The sequence below is a fragment of the Strigops habroptila genome, chromosome 6, assembly GCF_004027225.2.
Source record: "Strigops habroptila isolate Jane chromosome 6, bStrHab1.2.pri, whole genome shotgun sequence".
NCBI lineage: Eukaryota > Metazoa > Chordata > Aves > Psittaciformes > Psittacidae > Strigops > Strigops habroptila.
The window spans coordinates 10,939,369-10,963,456 of record NC_044282.2 but is presented as its reverse complement, the minus strand read 5'-3'; the positions used below and the strand labels follow the sequence as shown (position 1 = coordinate 10,963,456).

The following is a 24,088-nucleotide window of genomic DNA, read 5'->3' as shown; positions in this document are numbered from 1 at the left end:
TCAAATGCCATGCAATAAAATGCAAACATATTTCTCACCAGAAGAAAGAAGTGAGAAGGCAACAACCCCATTTTCCTCCCAACCGCAATGAGCAAGCTTTCTCTGCTGACACACACAATAGATACCAGAAGGCACTGTCCTTTCACCAACTCCCTCAGAAGTTTTTTTCTGCTTTTACCACTTGTTTATCAAGTGCTGTAGCACAGGATATTACTTCTCTGTACAAATCTGGCACTTCTTGTAACTGCAATTACCAAAAGATCTAACACAAGTACTGGCTTTGTGGCAGAGATGTAAGTTAATGCACATAACTCATGCAGAAGTAAATTAATCAAACCTCATCAAAACAATTACTTGGTACAGCCAGGAAAACAAAGAATTGCATGAGCTCAACAGCTTTGGAAAAGTACTGTTATTTTGGGAAACGTACCTTTAAAACATTTTGGATCGTTTCTCTCTCAGAAACATCCAAAACAGTGTCAACTCACCTTCCACGCTATCAGAACAGGAGGTACCAATCCCAGTGTCCCCGCTGTCGGAAGCTATACTGTGTCTTCTGACAGGATTGCTTTGACTGCTTGATGAAATAGTTGTGGACTGCCACAGCGATTCAGTACCAGGTAACCATCCCACTGAGGAATAATCTGAGCCTATAAAGAAGGAAGCCAGAAGTCTGTCATTATGGATAAAGTACAGAAATCAACAACAAAATACTGGTCAAGATGAAATCTGAATCTTATGTTTCATAGCTGAGGTTTGAGCCAGACTCTGTGCCAATGCTTTGGGGTTTGGTTTCTGGGTTGGGATTTTTGGTGGGTTTGTTTGCAGGGGGGTGGTGGTGTTTGGTCGGCTTTTGTTACTGGGGGAAGGGGTGTTTTGGGTTTTGGTTGGTTGGTTTGGTGTTTGTTTGTTTGGTTTTTTTTTTTAATTAAAATCCTTTTGCTAGGTGGAAGCTTCCCAAAAAAAAAAAACAACCAGTAAATATATTTTTGCTATTTAAGAGCATCACCCTCATACTGTTCTTGCACTAACTTTAACAAGACACTTATACAAGTCCTACCCTAAAACTGATTCTCAACTCACGGCAGAATTTTGCATTGCAAGCGTTTAAACACAGTCAGAGATGAATAAATTTTGGGACCAATGAATTTTAGAAACCAGTTGAAGATTTGGCCAGTGAAATGCAGTCATGTCCAACTACGCATAAACCACATGATCTAGGTGATAAAATGAAGCAGCAATGACATTGTTAACACTGATATCTAAAGTAATTCCTTATGTTTCACTGTTATCAGCAGTTTTCAGTCATCAAAAGATAGACTACCAACTCAAGCAGGAACACAGCAGCTGCACACATGCCATCTTTGTGAGACATCCATCCATCCAGTGATTTGTTTCATTTTGGTTATTTTATTTATTTAAACAATCATTAAAATACTAAATTGTAAAGCACAATTCAGAGCAGCAAACAGTTCCTCTGTTCAAGGAATTTTTCAGGATGTGTGGCCTAATATATAGTCAGTCTCAAGGGAAAAGACACCACAGAGTACAACCCCAAGGGCCATCACAATTTCCAACAGCCAATACCTAAATCTGAGCATTCTTTATAGGCAGAATACTGCTCATCACGTTCACACTCCAAGCCAGCAGAGCCACATAAAGCACCTTGGAAAAAAAGCACAGCCTGCTCTTGATTTTATATATAACCACATACATAAACCCCTCTAGCAGTTAGCTTTGCATAACACTTGCAGCAGGAAATGACTCATGAAGAAGTATCAGTGCACATACAATGTCTCTTATGCTACATGAGGTTATTTTTAGGTCATTTAAACGTTTTCAGCAACATCCATCCAAAGTTGTAACAGCAATTTGCCTCTGCAATGACATCTGCAGATCATAGCTATTTCCAGCTGTACTTGTTTCTCAGTAAATTTAATAGGTTAGAAGAGGATGTAAAAATGAACATGTCTGTATATCTATAACTCACACACACACACATATATATATATGAATACATACTCCCCATATAGCAGCCAAATCACTACACCTACTAGCCAGAGTGGTAACAGCTGCTTGCCAAACCACTTGTAAATGGAAGAATACAGTATATACTGCCTTACTGTATGCACTATTTAACTGTAGCATGATGTCCAAGAGACTCTGCTTTCTCTAAGTAGGTTCCTGGAGGTCCTAGGTGTGCCTGTCCATCTCATTTGTCTCAACTTCATTCTCCTTTGAGGTTACTGCCTCTTCTTCCCTTTAACACATTTTCCTATCCTTTCTCACTCTTCAAAATCACTCAATCCTCCTTCCCCTTCATTCCACTTTAAACCATACCTTGTGCAATATATTTCCTTGTCTTCTTTAAACTTTTTGGTTTTCCTCCCCAAAAGTATCTTAACTCTTAATTACTCCATTGAGCAGCTTTCAAGCCCAGGGGTTAGGCAGTAGAACAGAAGACCAGGAGAGCCAGACATGAACACAACTGCATGTGGCTCACCCGTGGCTCACCAGTCACACCCTGAAAGGAGGTCCCAGGCAAGATCCTAACTGAATACCACTCCAAGGTGCCATTCTTCATACCATCCTCTCTGTGTCATCATCTAACATACTGAAACGCAATAGTTTCACATACAGGTAATGGGAAACTGGGATGCTTCTTCCTCTCCTGCCATCCAGCACATTTTTCATGAAACACCCTGGCTGGTTTGGGAACCATCCATTCCTCTAAATAGGCCTACTTTCCACAAGACTTCCACTTTCATACTTCTCAAGCTGCATCTAACTATTCCAGCAAGAGTAAAGTTACCTTATGGGAGCCCAAACTAATTAAGTCAGAGACAGTTCTGATTCAGGAGGCATTTAAAATACATTTATAGAAGAGAAATTTAGTTTCATTTACCCTTCATTATGCTGTTCTCCACAAAATGATTCTTTGGTGACATTTCAGCTTTTATGGCATTAAACAAGTGTTAAAAGAAATACAGCAGACAATGTTACCACTATGGCAGATTAAATCAATACAGCATTAAGTGTAGAACTCTTTAGATCCCTTGGTTAGACAAGTGCTCAGTGTGTAAGCCTATAACCATTCATATGCAGCCCCTGAAAAAGGAGAGGTACTTTCCACCATGATGAAACTTAGAGGAATAAAAGCTAAAAATACCACAGAATGAGAGTCACTTACATAGGAAAGGATGTTCAGAGGTCATCTACTCTAACCCCCTGCTCAAAGCAAGGCTAATTAGATCAGGCTGCTCCAGGCCCCATCCAGCTGAGTCTTCAACAGCTCCAGGGACACAAATTCCACCACCTCTCTGCAGAGCTTGTTCCAGCATTTAACCATCCTCGGTGCAAAGAAGAGCCTCCTAGTATCTCATCAGAGCCTCTCAAGTTCCAAACGTATTGCTGCAATATATCCCAAAAGATGCAACAATACAGCACAACTAGACTCAGTAAAATGGGTTAACATAACAGAGGGGGCAGACGGCCATCCCCATTGGGATCTCTACAGGTACTGTAAACAGAGGAAATAAAAAACATCACAAAAACCACACTATAACGTATTCTCAATTATACACCTACATGCAGCCAGCTTGGCAATACCCCAAGCATGGTGCTGAAGCACAGGCCCAGGAAGACTTGCTGGCACAACAGAGAATTAACGCAGCACTTCCTGGAGCAACTTCGCACCCAGGCGCAGCTCAGCCTTTCAAAGTTAACTCATGAAGCTTGATTCCTGAGCGGGCAGACCTGACAGGGTAAGTGCTGGCACACATCCATAGCTACACACAGCTCAACATGAGGACATCAAGTGTTTGTTAGCTTTGGCTCAGCACAGGCCTGCCAGATCCCACCTGGCTCTCCAAGGAAATACTCAAGTCTCCCTGCACAGCACTCTGGGCTCCAGAAGGGTCTCTTCACCCAGGTGCTCCCTATCCCTACCCCCCATAATGCACAGCTGGCTGTGTGCAGCACAAGCGTGCCTACAGTGCTGTCACTGGGATCACACCTTTCCCTCACAGCCATCCTGTACAGAGGCACGGACAGGGGCTGGGATGGGGTGAAATGGTCTGATTTTCTCCCTTACTGGGCTTCTACTGCTCAGGACTGGCCACTGCATTTAAAAGAGAGATGTCCCAACAAAGAGAATTGGTTTAGAATATAAATAGGTAAACGGTATGTGCTTTTTAGCCTGTTTTAGACATGCCATCAGAACATGGTTGTATGCGATCACCTCCAGAAGTGCTTTCTCCTTGTCTCCCACAGAAGCCCTGACATTAAACATGCAGCTTTGTTGGTTGGGTTTTATGGTTGGGGGTTTTTTGGGTTTGGGTTTGTTTGGGGTTTTTTTTTTAGATAGCTAAAGGCATATTCGAGGAGTCTACACTTTTCAATGTTTGATGGTGCATCCGCACTGTTTTACCTTGCTGACATAATGGTGATTCTGCATGACAGAAAGCCAGTACAAAAATAAACTGTCTACATGAAAACAAGCTTTTCAAAGCTAACTGAACCCACTCCCATAAAAGGCCAAAAGGCCAAATAAAAGCAACAAGATAGCAGAAACGGACTCAATAATTAACACTCAGCAGCAAGTCATAATGTACCAAATTTGTAGTGCCAGAGAGCAAACCCCCTTCCCCATTGCTGAGGGAAGGCACTTACACAAGCTGCAATGAGGAAACTTCACCTATAAAATAAGACCTTATAGACTTCATTAGTCCAAGTCATTATTTTAAAACTCATTTACTAGTTTCATTATTTGAAACTGCCCACCTGAGCCAAATCCTGAAGGATCACCAATAGCTGTGCACCCTGTTCTATGCTCCCCATCTCCTTTTCAACGGCTCTCTGTAAATATACAATCTTTCACACAGCAAACAGCCTACACAAAAAGAATCAAGCTTGAGAAGACACACAAGAGTCCCCATGCTGCTCAACTAGCACACCTGCTTTACCCTGCTGCTCTAACCTCAAACCTGCCCATCAACAGCTACTGTCCATCTGCCCAAAATACAGAGTGAGGCAAGCAAAGTAATCAAAGATTTCTGATAGATATTTGTGCTGATCAACTGTATATTGCCATCTGACTAGGAACATTCCTTCTTGTGTCAGGAAAATCTACCTTTCAGGGGATTCAACAGAAAAGAAAGAAGTTTCACTGCATCTGGCTGTAACTTTCAATGACAAAAATGACAAAATACATCCAAGATCTCAAACACATCTCAGAAGGAGCCTTATTTATACAAACAGTTGACTCTGTCCTTGAGTTAGGCCAGTTAAGTATACTGACATAGTGCTGTGTTTCCAGCCTAGGTATTTAAAACAGATCAGTTAACAAACAACCAGGTATATACAAGTGTAGGAAGTAGATTACTTATTAAAAGAGAACAGTAGTTGAAATTCACCCCACAAAAACACTTTTTCTGTGTATTACAGAATGCTGTCAGCTACTGCTGGCAGAAAGGCACCCAGTTAATGCTGGATCATTACCACTCCTAATTTCAGCGGCATGCACAGATTTCACATGATATACAACATAATAAACACCACCAGCCATTCCCAAAATACCTCTAACATGCTTTAATGTGCAAAGTATTATTTTAAGCGACAGCTATGATACTATTATTTTACCTACACAATGAATGAAAAGCAACAGCAAAAGACTTCATCTGCTGTGAAACCCATTCACAGCAGATACATCCTAACTTAAGGATACTGATTTTTCTATTCCACTTGACATAAGCTGTGACCAGGAGTGAACCACCCGTGACAGCCAGTGTAAATTTATACAGTCAAAGGATTTGCTACTAACAAACCTGACAACTATGCAGAGCTCTTTCTAGCCCACCACAGATATGACCAGGCTGTACAATAGCATTTCACACCACAATGCCATTGAAGACTGCCAGGAGCTCCTTCCAAGGGAAAAGTCATTTCAGCCCAAACACACTGCCAAGGTTACTCGGTTCACCTTCACCATCAACAGCTTTACCAAAACCCCTACTAGTTATGCTAGCAGATCCTACAACAGTATTTTGAAAGAAGGTAGCTCACCTTCAACCCATTCCCCCATGCCTACTCATGCACTCCCCTGGTGCTGCTGAACTTACCCAGTTACAACTTCTCCCTTCCCCATCTCCCAAACCAACCCTTCAAGGTTTTGCAGCCTCTCTTCTGCACTCTCTCCCTGTCCCATCTGGCTAAACAACCACACATCTCTTCAAAAGGGAAAGTCTACAAACAAATCCACAAAGGTCTCCCGGTGAACTGTTTGCTGTATTGTAGCACTAAACATACTTCAGCTGGAAAACATTTTAGGTTTACTCATCATAGCTGCAAGATCATTACTGCTGAAAGATTAAATAAAACCTCACTTTGGTGCATGTTTCATGCACAATTTTTTGCTAATAATTACACTATTTCTTTTTTTTCAACTGCTGGAAGATGACACAAATAGTGAGCACAGGAAGAGGCAGGGGAACTTAAAATGCAAAACACCCTTTCCAAAAAGTAGATGTCACACCAACAGTAGGGTCTTTTAAAAAAAGCTGACAGTCAGCTGACGGAATGGTGCAACAGCAAGCTCCTTCAACGGAAGGTGAAGCAAAACCTTGGCTGGATTCATTCAATCTGATATCCTGACTGAATAAAAAGAACCAGGCACATGAATGTTCCCTGCAGACACAGGCAAAAAGAAAACTCATATGATCAAATAAAGACTCCTGAAATAATGTTAAAAACCTGGCATTCCAACCCTGACACCTAGACAGACACTCGCTAGGTGCATTTCACCTCCGGGATCCTTCTGCAAAACAAATTGCAACTTTTATTAATACAAATGTCCAAAACAAGCTCCAGGTCTACAGCACAACCTCTCCTCCTCCCAGATGAGCAGTACGCTGGTAAGAGAGGGTTTCTGGTGCTTTAAGGAAGGTGGCCAGGTGACAGTTTCAGGACCCTTTCTGACAAACACTGGAGGTGGTGGAATTTCACAGCTCTACCACCTGGCCATGAACTGAGGTACCACAAGGTCCCTCGTCTCACATGAATGCAGCAGAGTAGGTGGATGATACAGCTTAATCACAGTGCAAATAGGAGCAGGGCAAAGTGGGATGAAATGACAGCCCTAACTACTGAGTTTTTACATTTCAGTTTCTCAAAAGCACTTTACAACGTCAGATAGCTGAAGTATGACTCATCCGGAGGACTCCCATCCTTTATTAGTGTGCCATCTTGACAGAGCCTGCAAGCTAGTTAACTAAGTTCTCTTCATTTTTCAGTTGGAAACTGATTAGAGAAATCCTAAATATGAGGGAAGATAAAAATGTACAGATATAGAGGGAAGCAGTGCAAGAAAAACAGGCATGCAAGAGTTTAAGCAGAAGAATATTGAGACAGAGACCAACATTTTTCTTTGTACAGGCTGATAACAAAGGCCTTGCAAAGAATCCACTTATGGAGAGGGGGAATATCATAAAACAGTAAAGGAGAAAAATAAAAGTAGAAGAGAAACCCAAAGAAGAAATTCCTAAAGATACAATCCTCTAAGTAAACATATGCCTCATTGGCAGCATCAGTTAGACGAACCTGACTACAGTCATATTTTAAGGAACATAAACTTGTGCTCCAACTTCTTAAGAGAGCTAAATTTTAAGCAAATCGTGTCACCAAACCTCAGACTTCTTTTGCCTCTGCAATTCCCTAATAACAAACAGTTAAACCATTTTGGCTCCCCATCCCCCAGAAGTGGCTAAATGTACAATCTCTCACCAAGATGATTATAAAACCTTTGTTTTCTATAAAAAACACTATTTCAGTATGAACTTTCACAAGTTGCAATTTCTTATGACTTTACAACAAGAACAAGTTACGAGGTTTCTCATGCAAGGAAGAACGGGAGAATGGGAGCCAAGAAGAATAAATACATCAGTTTGACAGATGAGCTTCAGAAAAACCTTGCCATGGCAGTTGAGCACGTAATCAGGTAGCTCGCTCTCCATCAACCCCCACCCCCAAGCCCACAGAAAGTAAGAGGTGCCCAGCTCTGTCTTCCCATCAAAGAGTCCATCTGGCTACCTAACACCCCCGGCTAAAACAGGTTTGAGCCGAGAATGCTGTTTGACATTAGAGCTAATCAGATCTAGCGGTCAGCTGCTATGCAAAGGCTGGTCACCCTTCCCAGACACAGACTCACTGTTGCCTCCCCAGCATAAGCCCTGCCACTCCAGGCCTCACAGAAGGTGGTTCAGGAACAAACTGTTCCCGCTTACAAAAGAAGGTTATCTGCTAATTTGATTTCCTAAGCTGGCTCAGCAAGGGGTCAGACTAGAAGCACTGCCAAGGAGGGAGTGGGAACATACAGGCATACTTCTGATGCTCAGCAGCAACCAGCTAGTAACTAGGCTCATCCCTACTGCCAAATTGCACATTAAGGCAGATTCTAAACTGGAGTGAGCTAGGCATAAATCTCTGCTGGCTTTGCTGCAGACAACAAAATCTGTTCAACTAGCAGAAAGCTGTGTTCAACACAGTGTTCTGTTAGCTAAATAAGTAGCAAAATCCTTATACTGACACAGTATGCAATAACAGACTCACCTTCCCAATTTCTATTCTAGAAAGCATGCAAAGCAAACTCAAATCTGTAACACACTTCACAATTTTTATACAAGACAGCATTTAGCTGTTGTTATTTAATATCAACCTAACGATGAAATACCTACCCTTGTCAAGAAAGAAAGAAGTTTGCTTTCATTGCACACTGAGAGGAGCAAGACCAGGCATTCAGTCCAATTGCTGATGGCACTCCCGTGAGCCTTCCGCTTCCAGACCGAGCATTTGCATAAAACAGAACTTCAAAATACAAACTGCAGATGTTTCTTATTTCACATTTGGCACACAGGCTATATATATTACCTCATGCCTGCTATGCTGGCTTGCCTCTTTGTCTTTGGACTCAATGCACTATTCACCCCACAGAAACACAAAAAGATATTCTTAGTTTCCATTCACTTCCATATAGTAACTGCAGAGGAGAAGGCTACCTTTTAAACTTGGGAAGTTTATCACTTACAATATGAGGAGGGGAACGTCTAGGAAAATAAACACATTAAGTTATGTTTAAAGTTAATATAAACTTCAAACAGCAAGCCCTGAGGACATGCAGCCAGTTCCCAGTCTGTTAAAAAGCTGTGCACGTGTAAGTGACCAGCTGAATCCTCCTACCAAAGAAAAGCTAATATTCACAGATGACCATCTAGGTTACAGCCCTTCTTGCAGTTAAGTTTTACTGGTATTCAAAACCTGCTAAGTTTTTTTTCTCCAAACTCTCTGTCATTCCAACATTTTTCTTACAGAATTACCTTTGTCCTCCCTCTTTAAGAGTTAATTCAATCTCTCCTGTGCATGGGGGAAAATGAAGTAATCATAGCTGCTAGAATGAGTCAAAAAAATTCCACATGGTTTTAAGCAGTTCCCACACGTACCAAAGTGGATCAAATAAAGGAGTCTAGCAGTCTTTCTTTTTTCAAAGAAGAGCATGATTTCTCCCCTCCTTGTAATCAGGTATCAGATCTAAAGATATCCTTGACACTAAAATAAATGAAGATAAACACCACATACACCAAAAAAATCATTGAAACATTTTGCTTATGTGTAACAATGACAGAATTTTTTGCACCATTTTTCAGAGGTCTAATGTGCATTATACACACAACAGGATCTACTTTAATATGGACGTACCAGAGCCTGAGCAGCCAGACTATAGTTTGAGTGCATGCTAACAGAAGTATGCACATCATGTAAGGGAGTTCCCATACTGTTACATTTGGGTTAAGTGGCTTCACTCAAATCATACAGGGATTTTCCTTACAAACTTTCAGTGCTCATGTCACAGGGCACAACTTCTCTCCAAGCTCAGCTTCAGCTCACACATACTCAATATAAGCAGGGACAATACTCTGGAATTTAAAAAGAAAGAGCAACAGCTTCAAAAAAAAAGAGAAGTAAAAAAATCCCTCACACTGTACGCCATGAGCCCCAGCCAGGATGCTCCAGTTCAAACCAGTACCTCTTGTGTTCCCATCGTCACAGCTACATCAGTTTTAAAGCAAAACTTGGCATTACAATAATTCCACCAACCACACAAAGGCCCTTGTTCCATCAGTTTGGTATTTCAGGTGATGAAGTGAACAGAAAGATGTTGAGATCGCAAGTGTTGGTTTTGTTTTCTGTGAAGTCTCTTTTGCAAGAGTGATAAAGTTTTAAGTAACGGCATTTTCAATGCCTTTTAGTGCCTCTAGCTGGACCACTATACTCCCACTTTGTTTTCTTATTAGCCACGGAACCATGGGGCCTTTGCTCTGTGCTGGTCACTGAACTTCTATACAAAGCATTAATTTTCAACTATAAGAACGTCTCCAAAGAATTTCCAGAAAGTATAAATAGCTTTGCTGTAAAGCAGGCATTCAGGAGAGAAAATACCATCCTTTAAAGCAATAAAGTCTTGAAAAAAAGGTCTTATTTATTCCGAAACGTTTGAAAAAGTTGCTACTTTTCACACCATCTGGAAACTATGCTACAAAAGGAGTAAAGCAGACATTAAAAGCATAAGTATACCTTATATGGAACCTCAGATCTGACTCCAGGATGATTCAAGATGTTTCTTGGCTGAGTACTACACCAAAGGTCTCATAACGTATTAGGAAGTCGAAAGTTTTGCTTTTCTACTTGCATTTGGCTAAGTCTACTTTGGGTATATTAACAAGCAAAGAGGCAGCATGACTTCTCCTTGACACTACTGGCACTGTCCTTCCTCAGCAAGACTGAGATAGTCTCCTACTACGTCTTCAGTCATTATCCATTACTCTGGACCTGCTTAAACCTCTGTGTGAGGCCACTAATTGGTGGAAGCTACACTGTCCAGTGGAATTAATGTCACTTTTTCCTGATCCTCTCTCTTAATCTTCCTTGGCCTTCACAGTACGTCTGTGGATTAGCTATATACTTCCTGATGTCATCAGGAGTGGCAAAGCAGGATTCTGCCAGGAGATTTTTCCGCTATCCATCAGCTGACTGAAGAGCAGCCCATTTGACCCCAGGTATTCCGCACCCACCTGACACCAGCACAGATGTTTCCTGCAGCAGTGTCTTACACCAGGGTCAGCCACCTGTAAATCTCTGCTTCAGTATTTATTTAACATTAGTATTCTCCTGGTCCCGCATCCTGAATTAGCTTGCCATAAGGCTGCTAGAGTGAGCACATAGGAACTGGTAAAGATACATGAGCAGAGGTACCCAGAAGGATGGGAGCAACTATCCACTAAATAATCTTAACCATAAAATGAAATCATGCCCTGCAACCCACCTACATAAACTCTTCCCTTTTGCCTGAAGGGGAGTCTATCTGTCACATCCTCCCACATTTCAGGGACTACCATATCTTGAAAGAAAAAAGAAAAAAACCCAAAAAAAATCTCAGTAGTTGCCTTTCTTTTACAGAGGGCCATTTGAGTCTCAAAAACCCTGGGGAATGAGGACAGAAAGATGCAGTGCCGTTTACGGCCTGGCTGGCTGCGGAGAAGAAGGTCACTTGAGCAAAGCTGTGCAATCGATAGGATGTTCAAGCACAGGCAACCAAGCCAGATGCTGCAGAGGTGCCCAGGGAAAGCTAGCATGCTCAGGGGCGATTCCACAGGGGTCAGCAGTTTCAGGGCCCATAAGGGATGATGGGTCAGGACTAACACAAACCTAAGCACACTTGTGATCACATTTACACAAGTTATTCTCAGCTGCATGTTCTCCTCCTGTTCTCCAGCCATCCACCTGAGCCTCCAAAGCTGATCTGCAGTGTCCCACGTACCATATTTAGAACCTCAACTTGCCCTAGTCAGCAACAAAACTCTCATGTGAGAGCCCAAGACAGAAACCAGAACCTTATTACACTTCAGTACACTGAAACATTGCCTGGGAGCAATGGGGGGGGGAGGAAGGGGAAGTGTGAGAAACAGCCCTGCGAGCCCAGAGGTGACATCAGGAGAGAGGAGCAGAAGCTCTGGGTATCAGAGCTAAGATTCCCTGTCAGGGAGACCAGGCTGGAGCAGGGGAACAGCACAGAGGAAGGAGTGGAGAGGAGCTGCCATGGACTGACCCCATGATCAAGTCTGCTTTGCCTGTGACAGTAACTGGTAAACCATCTCCCTTTCTTCATCTCGACTCGCATGCTCTCCCACCCCATCTTCTCTCCCATCTTGCTGAGGGGGAACAAGCGAGAGGCTAGCGGGGCATCTGGTAGCCAGCCAAGGTTAACCCACTGCAGCAGCCAGTAGGAAAGACCCTTTCTGAATCACACAGCAAATACACTGAACATATTTTAAAGCTAATCGCAACCACAATGAGACTGTTTTATTGTCAGTGTACAATTTCAAGACGCATTTGGGCACCTGAGAGACTACCACCAACTACAACCAAGCCAGCACTTTGCCTGTCAATTCCCGTGCTGGCTGTTTTTTGGCTATTAGTTTAACTCTTCAACTATTAAGCCATAGGCAAGTTATATGATAAAAACAAGCATCCAAAGAGTACAAAAGGCAAAGCTGATACTGAACAAATGCAGTACCATTCCTCTTTTCCTTAACTAACCTGTCTACAACAAACACGCTTCACTTCCAACAATGACAGATAATCCCCTCTGGCTACAACCTCAAGTTATGCAAGAACTATTTGATTTAGGAGGCTTTCAGTTACTCTTACCACCATGCATTATCGCTATATTTGGCAACTTGTCTGTATTTTGGAACGCAGGGGTTCTTTAACAAGTATTAAATGCCTGACTAAAATCTGAGCATAAATAATTTGCAACCTTAATAAGCAGTATTTGGTGGACATAAATCCTACATGTTCTTTGGAGGAACTACAGTTGCTCTTACCTTAACTAGCACTTCCTTCACCACCATCCGCTACCACGCGCATGATGGCTCAGGCTGCTTTTTACTATGTACTTATTCTGCACAACTGTTTAAAATCAAAGCATTGTTCTCAAAATCATTAAACTAACTACTGCTTCCTTATAATTAAAAAATTTTAGAAGCGCAGAATTACTGAAACCACAGGTCTATATTCAGTCAGTAAGTGTTTAACATACAAGAGATTAGAACAATTGCTAACCTCTAAAACCAACAATATACTCTTACATCTACCACTCTTTTCTTGCTAAGCAGTTAAGGCATTCACCTTTTATACGCATTAAGAGTGGATATTATGTCCATAAAAGTGAATTGCCTGGAGGGAAGGGCGGGGGGGAAAAGGCATGGCTTTTGTAGAGAAGTAACTAACCCCTGTTCACTATCACTCAAACACAGAATGCCATTCACATCACTGTGATCTGTGGAAGACAGCAAAGGCCACTCCAGCAGTCAGTCTTGCAGATGGCACATCTTTAGGCTCGGGTAATCAATCTTCACAGTGCACCATATACATAAGTGTGCATATATACATATATATATACACACACACACGCACACTTGTAACTGGTAAGCAATTTGAAGTCTGCCCTTGGTAAGAGTAACTAACTCACCATTTCTTACCTTGCCTAGCCTGAAAATATAAACCTGCCTTCTCAGGATGTCCCAGGAGCTGGCACATCCCCAGCTGCAGACCAACAGCAGACCAATAAAACTTGTTTTGATGAAATTACTGGATTTCTGTCCCCCTCCACCCCAAAGGATGAAAAGGTGTCACCAGCCCCACCTCCTCACCTGTGTTGCGAAGCTGCCTGTCAAGTCCACGGGTGCCCAAAGGAGGCAGCACCCTGTGGGCCTTACAGCGTGTTGTGATCTTACTGTTGCTAGCACTTTGGCTGTGACATCATTACAGAGCCCTTCAGACCCACATGGGTCTGCCAACAAGGGTTAAACATGAGAACACAGGGGTCTTCTGGGATTTGCCAGAGGAACAAATCACACTGCCAGGGCTCTAGGAGCAGAGGGATGCAGGCTACTATTTTTAGGGAATGTCAATCAGATCCTTTTGAGCACCTTACTTCTAGTTTTCATCACTTCCGGCTTTTGTCACCTAAACAGGTATTACCAGCCAAATTTCAGTAGTGGACAACTATTGGTAATATTGGATAGTGGAGAGAGGCTTGACTGAAGGTGGTATAGTTTACTGAAAGTAGTAAGTATTTGTTATTTCATTTTAAAGTGTGTTTGTTTCACTTTCCACAGGCATCCGTTTGACACACATAGCCTAAATGAATGACTGCGCACCCCAGAGGGACAACACATCCAGGTGAACGTTTCATAATCTTAATAAAGTTACTAGCCAACTGTGCATTTCAAATGATGGTCTAGGTGAATAAGCAAAGGGTTTGAAATGCTGTATGCCCTTCACTGCAGTTATTTAAATTCCTGCAGCATAGTGAGTAACTGCTGTCTTTAAAGAGGTATAAACTATGCTGCAAGGTTTTTATAAACCATTTACGTACAAGATGACTGAAAGACTGTAAGTTAATCATATGCATTCCAAAACCAGCAATTTAGTTTTCTCGGACAGATATCGAGACTGTAAGAAGCTGAACTTATTAATTAATTTTGCATGGGCAGCAAACTTTGTCATTAAATCTCAGCAGCATGCAAACAAGACAGTAATTTTGGGGTTTGATTTGGGGTTTGGGTTTTTTCCCAGAGAAAGCACTCCTATCGAACAGAAAAGCACAAACAATTTGGAAATGACAGGAAGGAATAAAATTAAAGGCCACAAATTAAATACTCCCTAAGAAGTGTCCCTGCTTATTACATTTGAAGAAAATCAGAATTAATCTGCATGTATTACCGAAAATCTAATAATTCTCCAGCAGACACCTAGCTTTGTAAGGGTATTGCAAGATTATCAACAAAAAATAGGACTTCTAGATACCCATATCCATAGACAACTAGAATACAACTAGCAAAATGGAACACTTTTTGGTAATAAACACAGCTTAATAAGAATTAACAAGTCACTAACAGTTATGCTCCCATGCCAATATTTAAAAGACAATCAGAATCCATAGCAAGTAGTTGCTGTTAAAGAATTAAACATATCTTGGCAAATGAAGACTTCCTTCAGCTTGAAAACTAAATGCCTAAACTTCTGCTTCCTAGTAGGATGCTACTATTCTGTGACAAAATACTTTTCCCATGGACAGCTTCCTTCTCAGGAAAAAAAAAAGAAACAAACAAAAACACACCAAAAATCTAACCCAGCAATAATGTAACAGTCAGGATCTTAGTAGCCATCATCCCTTCATTAAATAACCTGCATGGAGCTAATTAACTTCCTCGTCTTTAGAGGGATTATGAACCTCTTGAAGCAGCTTCTTGACTCTTTCAAAGTAAGGCTGGTGAAGGAAGGGACTGACCATGTTGGAAGTTATAATGCACAGATCATATCTCAAGCCCAAATCTTTAGCTACTTGCTTTCTAATTAATCACCACCTTCTGCTACTCTGTCTTATCTCAAATTAAGAGATATTTCTACAAGTTTTGCTACTTTACGCTTCTACTGCTTTTAGATAAACATATGTTTTGAGCTTCATATTAACCCTGAGTATTTAAAGGAAAGAGAGTATGGGGGAGGAAAGAAAAGCAATACCCAAAATCAGTTCTCAAATCTTAAAGGCAATTCTGACAAACAAACCAAAGCAAAACATCCACCCAATAACTGACTGACCAGAATTGCTGACAAATTCAGCGTGGTATTAATCCACTTTATTTGACCCCAAGCAAAAGGGAAGACACTGTCATGAATGCCACAATCCCAAGTTTTCTGAAACAAATGAAAAATGAACACCAGCAATCTTTTTAACGGTCTGAAGCTAGTGCCAGTGCGTGCTTGTCATACAACCTTCTGATATTCCTGCCCCAGACACAAATAATCGAGAACTAGAACACCTTAAATTCCTGCAGCTTCCATCAAATTAACTGAAATCTCTGCACCTAGAGTTCAGAACACCCAGTATCGCTGCAAGCTGTTGCACAAAGATAATGTCACTCCATCCTTTTGTGGAAGCACTGAAAAAACAACAACAAAACAAAACAATAAAAAACCCAACCACACAACACTCCAACAAGGCAAACGTGTTATACACAGGAATTAAAAATTTAATAATAGTACAGACAAAAAGGAACAATGTCTTCTTTCACATTATAGGGACGAAACATTAGACTACTTGTAGAGATTCAGGCAGCTGCTGAGAATGTCTTAGCAGCTCTTGTATTTGCAAGCAAAACAATCCTGCCATTTAAATAAGTGAACTAACTGCATAAGCATTCTGTAATCCCAAAATTAAAACATGAATCCAAATTTCTGAAGAAAAAAAATTAATATTCCAACAGCACTACTTTGAACTTGTAACAGCAGAGCCAAGCCAAACCACAGACTTTCACAAGTGATTGACTGCTTCAATAAGTTAAAATACCACAAAGTTATCTGCAGGAAAGAACTCTGCCAGAGTAAAGCAGGGTGATGCAGTTGGTAATATTTCCGAATCCTGAAAAGGGCATCCCAGACAGTCGGTACCCCTTCTTACCTGCCCAAAAGTAATGCTCATGCGGTTCTGCAATCAATCCACCCGTTCTCGTCTGGCAGTTCTGCCAGCCAGCCTTTACGGCCGAGATCAGCCCCTCGCTTACAGATCCATGTCTCCTCAGTAACAACCTAACTCCAAGCGTGAAATTTCAATGTCTCCCTGCCAACCTGCAGGAACTAGGCTGTAATTAACCCACAGCCAGAAAAGGGGGAGGGAATAAAAAAAATAGGACTCGATTTGTTGCAGTTTCAAAATGAGAAGCATAAAGCAGAGCACACTTCTAGCCCCTGCCTAAAGCTATACTAACAGAACAGAGGGAGGAAAAAAGCCCCGAACAAGGAAACGGATTATGTAGGTTAAGCTCAGCTTCTACCATCCGCTGCATGGTCCAGCTAAGCAAACACCGAGCCCACCGGCCGGACTCCCTGCCCATCCCGGTCTGGACCGCGGCGGCGGCGGCACCGGCGGCGGGCCGGCCCCCGCGCCCTCTCCGAGAGGCCCCGCCGCCACGTCCCCCTCATGGAGCCAGTGGGGGCCCTAACGCTTCCCGCCCGTGTGGGGAGGAAGCGGCTTCCTCAGACGTTTCTGCGGGGAGCCGGGCCGCGGCAAGAGGAAACGGCGCGGCGCGGCCCGCCCGCCCCACCGCCGCTGCCCCACTGCGACGGGATCCTTGTGCGTCCTCTCAGCCCCATCCCTTCCCGCCCCGCCGGGACGCGCGGGCGGCGGCGGGGCTCCTTACCCGCCTTGTAGCCGCGCAAGCCGAGCTGGGGGTGCAACCCGCCCCACATGGTGCCGCGCCGGGCCGGGCCGGGCCGGGGGGGGCCGCCGTTCTTGGGCGGCAGCAGCAGCGGCGGCGGCGGCGGCAGCAGTGCGGGGCTGCGCGCTCCCCGGCGGCCCCGGCGCAGATGGCCGGCGGAGGCAGCCGCTGGCGAGGGAGGTTAGCGGGGGGCTGTCGGCGCGGTGGGGGCTGCCGCCTGCCCCAGAAGCGCCGCACCCATGGTGCCGGGCCGCGACCGCTGAGGGCGGTGGGACTTCACCGCCCCCTCGCAGGAGACAAAACTTGCTCTATTGCGCTGCCGCCGCCTGCCTCTCCGGCGCTGCGAGCGGGGCGGAGACAGGGGCGGGAGCCCCGCAGATGCTGCTGCCGCTGCTCGGGGACGGGCCGCTTACATAACCCGGCCCACGGGGAGGGGGCGCGGGATGAGGTGCCGCGGGGGGCCGGGGCGGGGGGCCGCTCAGCCTGGCCCGGCCCAGCCCAGCCCAGCCCAGCCCCAGGCCGCAGCCGCACGGTGGCCGGTGAGGCGGCCCTGGCGCCCCGCTCAGGCCGCGGTGGGGCCGCAGGGGTGGTTTGGGCGTCCCGTTGGCCGCGGGTTTGTTCACTTACTCGTCCGCCCGCCCCCAAGGCTGTCCAGCGGGACCCCAGCCTCCTGCCCGCTGGATCGGGGAAGGGGCCCGTTAGCAACGGCGTGTAACTGTCATCAGGGAAACGCCTCATGGAGGGCACTTAATTTGGTATAATCGGTAAGGAAAAGTGAAATGCCTTCCTCCAGAATTACAGCATTTGAGGTTCACAAGGCCAATACGTTACAGACTTAGCAGAGTTCATAAAATAAGAATTTACCCATACTTTGTTCTAGTAAGAAAACCAAGTGGAAAGAAGGAAGCATCTTAACATTCATTTCAGCGATCAGTTCCACCAAAATACCCTCAGTGTCATCATACAGTTTAAGCCACAGGAGTGGAAACAAAATGCTCCGTCAGCGATAATTCAAACCCAGCAAGAGGCTCCCCCCTCCCCTTACCACAAGCTGCTTAGAGTTTGCTCCAAGTCCTTCGAGAGAGAATTCTGCAATAGCAGCCTTCGTGTTACTGTTGTTTGCAATGCAGCCCAATGTCCCCATTCTAAACTGACTTCTGAACGAGCGTACCGTGACTCAATCAGCAACCCACATTATCAGACAAAAACATAAAGAGAAGGAGAAAATAACTTGGATAGCTTCCAGCTTCAGTCTAACCATCCCAAAATTACAGAAGCCACCACCATGAAGATACAAAAAGCAGTGCATTGCAGAATGTGATGGATGTGACAGCACAGGGAGGTGAGGAGCAGTTCTGTGTTCATGTGGAAATCTTCACAATCAATAAATCTGTGTTCAAACACTTCCTGCTGACCCAATGCATTTTTAATTGGTAGCTGATGATCACAGAATAGCTTTTATCTCTTTGGAAAGTTATATGTTATGTTTCAGCACAGGTCATATTTTATTTATGCCTAGGTATTCATAATGTACCCTGTAAAAGACAGGCCTCAGAAGTACTGGCATGAGCAAGTAAAAATGCTGCACATTGTTATGTTGTCCATATAAAGCCCTTACATGCTCACTGAAGAACTGACACAATGCGCATTCCTCACCAGCTTGTTTTAACTATGGAGTGTAGCTGTCACTAGGTGTTTTGTAGGTGAGTGGTAGAAATACAGGCTTTTAGAAGTTAGTAAATAGTGAATAAAATACCAAATTCTAAAACTCCTGGAGATCCCATCAAAACCTTCAGGCTGTTGCTAGAGGTCCTCTGAATGATAATAGTTTACATTTTACTGGTTTACAGTAAAAGACCAGTGCAGGAGTCTAGATTATTGTTGATAAAACCTGATTGAAATTGTCCAGCCTTTCAACCCTAATGTGAGCTTCAATGTTGAACAATGTTTGGGAGAGAGAGCATGGTGGGTAAACATCAACGTAAGAAGAAAAAGAGCTAAAGTATCTTGCAAAACAGTCAAGACCAAAATATATGTAAGCAGGTTAGTTCAAGACCTTTTAAAAGGAGCTGTCTGTGTGTAACATTTGTGGCGTACTGTTTCGCTGGATAAGCATATGTACTGTGCATATTTACGGGGAGATGCGGTGAGTTGCGAGGAAGCTGAATATCAAGAAGAGGAAGGCATTTAGCAGCAGGTGAGGAGCTGCTGAGCTCTGGAGTTTGTGATGCTGCCCGGTGATGAAGCTGCAAGAATCCAGAGGCATATCATGACCCCGGAAAGCAGCATGCCTGGAAAGAGTGTGGTAACGGCTCTTCCATCTCCTAATAAATGTCACTGCAGAGTTTTTATCTATCTTCGTATTACATGTTCATGGAAGCTTTAGTTTCCTATGCAACTCCTCATGAACAATACCACAAAGGGGAAAACCAAACAGGTAAAAAGGCCAAGATGAGTGTGGCAGAGCATAACCAAGCAGTTTGACTGAATCACCTCTGACAGCAACACTGTGTCTTCTAAGGTGTCCCCACTGGAGCATCTGTGCTTTGACAGCGCTGGTGCTCAGAGCAGAAAAAAAAACCCCAAACATGCTTAAATTTAAGCAGTCAGATAACAGAATCCGAGACACGTTCATCCTCTTGATTGGATTTCCAGTTATTTTTATAGAAACTAAGTGTAATTAATAAAGCTTTTTTTGTTACCAATAACCTCAGTGTATCTGTTTGGAAAGCAGGCCAAACTGAAGCCAGTAGTTTTACTCTATAAAAAAAATTTAGCTTATTCACTATCCAGCAATGTTTTAGGTCTCTAGTCTGCTTATGTACACAGCTCTAGACTGGCAGCACTGGTTGTTTTGGACTTTCAAAAACCTCTTGAAAAAGTGTGCTGTCTGGCTTAGACCTCCTGCAGAGACGAGTTTGTGCTATTTAACACTGCGGAAGCAAGGCACTACTTTCACAGGGATCTCAGCTTGGCAATGCAGCAGGTCCTGAGGACATCCCAAGCCCTGCTTCTTAACAAGTCTCTTGTCCCACCTACAAGGCCCCACTGTGCAGGGGCAGCGGGTAGCGCTGGCTCCAGTCCATTCTACGTGCATTTGTCCCTCTGCGCCTAATGGAGCCAACCTACACTAAGATGAGTCGCATTGGTTTATCACCTCTTACCTCTCCTGGGTTGATAACAATCAGGAGGGTAACAGCCTGTGTTCCAGCGTCTGGGACTGTTCCAGTCTCTGCCCTGCTCAAGAGGGGTGTAAAGCTCTCAATACTCCTAGAAAATGGCAGCGTGGTACAAGAGAAAACTCCTGTAACTTTACACGTGAATCAACGGTAAGTGGAAACAGCCCACATCCCCAGATAATTATTGGGAGCTGTGATGCTCCAGACAAGCCATGGACTCAAGTTCTTATTGTCTGAAAAGTCTTCTCCCCACCACTCTCTTTTGACACACGCTCCACCCTCTTGGCAGTATCAATGAAGTAAAATAACAATTGAAAGTAACAGCTTAAGTAAGCACTGGCACTAGGCAGATGCTCTCTCATTAAGGTCAATTGCAGCACATCTTACCCAAGGGCTTGTGGTCTATTTCCAGGTTCAGAAATCACTTTTTTTCCTCCCGAGTAAAAACATAATGCTCTAAATAGAATTAAGCTGAAGCATAACCTCTGAAAGCAGCATTTTTCTTTGATTAAAGCCAGAAATGCGTTCAATATTCATTCTATACACTTGCTTTCACATTTAATAGAATTAAAAGATTAGTAAAAAACCCCTGAACGCTAAATAGCTATACATTGTTCTAAGAGAATGCAGCTATTTCCCCTATCTAATTAAGAAATCAAGCATGTGTGCATTCTATCAAAAAAGCAACAGCGGCATTTCTGCAAGCACATCTATATTGCAAACGACTTTGAAATTAAAATCACGAATTTGCAGTTCTTGAGTTGCTTTGCTAAGTACAGAAATGCTGTTCCTCCACCCACAGGTTTTCCAGTTGAACACTGTGTCCTAGTGAAGTCTAAGCAGCCTTCGAGAAGCCTTAGAGCAATTCCTCCTGTTTTGCAAAAAAACCCCAACAACTGGGTATGTTACAAAGCAAGATGTTAAACTGCATTGGGTGGCACTATAATTAAGAGCAGACTAGCTTACCTAATAAACTGCGTCCCTGCTGGTAGGGGCAGGTTGGCCTACTGAACACCAAAATGTTCCTCTAAAAGTACATCGCGTGCACTGTGCACAGTGTTAACAATAAACTGTGTCACCTAGCAGCTGCCAAGCAGGCACCATGAAATAACACGGTGCATGCGGTGGTTTTATTTTTGCCTCTTCTACAAGGCAATGAGAGCGCACACCTTTCACAAAGGAACACAAATTGATAGCGGTTTGAATCTGCTTTGTGCCACGTTTTCAGTAATAGCTTATATCATGGGAGTAAATCAAACCAAGCAGCTTGTTGTTACCAGAGCTATGGTTTATTATCAGCTCCCTGAAATTTCAGATTGCTCTTAATGTTCCAGATTTCAGAAACAGATTTTCACCTGAGAAACTATTTACATCATTGCTAGAAGACCCTTGGGAGTCAAAGGTTTTACATGGTTCATTATTGGTGGGTAGGGCAAACACTTTTCTTGTGTCATATGATTTTAAAATAAGTCTAAGAGATTTAAATCAACTCTGTGTTAGCAACTCTGATACTGCAGGAAGAAGAATATATCCAGGGGGCGGGATCCAGTGATATCTAACCAATAACTTGTAAAGAGAATCACGAATTTCCCAAGTATGTTTTTCTCAAGGGGAAATTTTTGAGTTCTGCTGTTCTACCTTCCCTTTTCCCTACCCCCTCCTCTCCCAAAGGCAGTGGGAAAGAAGGTGAAATATAAATGCCGTGGAAGGAGATAGAGAGAATATATTAAAACCCATAGGCCGGTGGCAGGCCTTTTCCTTTCTTTTTCCTATCAGGGCCAGCTCCTGAAAAGTTGAAGTGCCTGTACCAGAGCAGCGAGCCTCCTCCTCTAGCCCTGGTGGGCTCACTAACATATCCAGCTTCCTCGCAAGACAATATGCTTCCACAAAAGAAAGTTTTTCAGAAATTGTTTCTCCTACTCACTTTGCATGGCTTTTGTACTGTCTCTCTGCTTCTCTTGTTCTTGAGCCCACTTGAGCCACCTTTACCTTCTATGAACACGCTATCTGATTTTAGGAGCGCCCGTGCTTTTTTTTCCCAGTAGGTTGAAGTCAAGAAGAAATAGCAATCTGTAAATTCTCCTGAGAGAGAGGACTGAGACCTCTTGGTGATATTGTACGTGTATTACGACATTGAAACATCTGATGAAGGCCATATCTGGGACCTCCTGCAGACTAGAGGCTTCTTTGTAATGATAAAAAATGATAATGTGGTGCTTGATAGTATTCGTTGGTACTCTTCAGAGAGAAAAAACAGCAAAATGAAGAGAATGAAGGCATGAGATAACTGCTATAGCAGTGATCAGACCAGGCAGGCACAATTCGGTCTCAAAATGGCTATACCAAAACCCTTTCATTTTGGGATTATCAAAACACTGAACGTTTTATATTTACTTTCCTTTGCTAAAATTTATGGTAGAGCCTAAGAAGCCTCAGCAGTGCTGCGGTTCAGGTTTTCAATCCGACTGCCACTGGCAGTGCTTGAGTTTTTAGAGTTGGCCTTTTATTTCAAGGCAGTCTTGCCTGACTCTGTGTTACACACAGACAAATGAGCGCAGAAGGATAAAGCGCTGGATGATATCACTATACGATAATTTGTAGGGGGTTTTTAAGCTTCTGTATGTAGGTTAAACTCCACCTCAGATGTGACGTAACTGCCATATTAGAAGCACAAACCAGCCTTCAAGCTGGCCTCTTTAAAACCTACTTGCTTTGAAGGTTAATCAAAAAGCATTCCCCTCGTACGCTGTCACTGAAACAAAGGATCAGACCATGCAGCGAGGTTCCCTGCTCCATCTCCACCTCAGTGCAGAAAGGAATAAATCCTATTTTCCTCTTGCAACTAACATTTCCCACTGAATTTCATAACTTTTGGGAAATAGAGAATTCAAAATTACGACGACTGTATACAGGAAGGCCAAACACTACAGCACAACCAGCCAGCAATGCAACATTGTCTGAATACTTGGAAATGGAAATGTCTTCCAAGTGGCCATCACTATCTTCTTATAGCCTGAAATATGTAGTTTGTTTACCCCGAGTCAGAAATACAAGCTATGAACATTACCAGCCAGAAAATTATCTGGCCACTTGTTTTTGAGCCAAACCCAGTATTGCTGCAAAGAGATGAAATTTCAGTAAAGTCAGTGGAGTTATGCCAGTGCTCAGTTTAGTCAGCTCGGTGCTGTCATATGCCCATACGTAAAAGTCTGATGGAAAAATTTATTTCATACTTTAACTATAAATACAATTAAATTTATGAAGCTCCCCACCCCATTTTTTTCTCCATTCTACAAAAATCACTGACATTGATTCTATAATAATTCACTACTATATACTGTAATCATGTATCAGTATACTACTGAAAGTTACACTACTCTGTTTTCTCTTAACGGTCCTTGCCTAAAATGATGGGGCATTCTATGCTGTTAGAATAAAATCCAGTTTAAAAGGCCACTTTTAGACCCACCCAGCACACCCCCTGCGGGTGTCTCAGGACCAGCCCCACTCCCTGTGCAAGGCGTGAGGGCCAGCAGCCACCAGTTGTGGCACTGCTGGGAACTTCCCAGCGTGCAGGAC

The 24,088-nt window shown here is 43.3% G+C and overlaps 1 protein-coding gene across 1 annotated transcript in view; it reads right to left on the bottom strand.

The window, feature by feature from the left end:
• Positions 1–17,393, bottom strand: part of CEP85L (centrosomal protein 85 like) — a 113,154-nt gene extending 95,761 nt beyond the window's left edge. The window contains exons 1-2 of the mRNA XM_030489908.1: positions 17,313–17,393; positions 489–650 (exon numbers count right to left, since the gene is read on the bottom strand). Coding sequence (XP_030345768.1) covers positions 489–650; positions 17,313–17,361 — 211 coding nt within the window. The 5' untranslated portion in view covers positions 17,362–17,393. The remainder of the gene's footprint in view (positions 1–488; positions 651–17,312) is intronic.
• Positions 17,394–24,088: the final 6,695 nt, after the last annotated feature.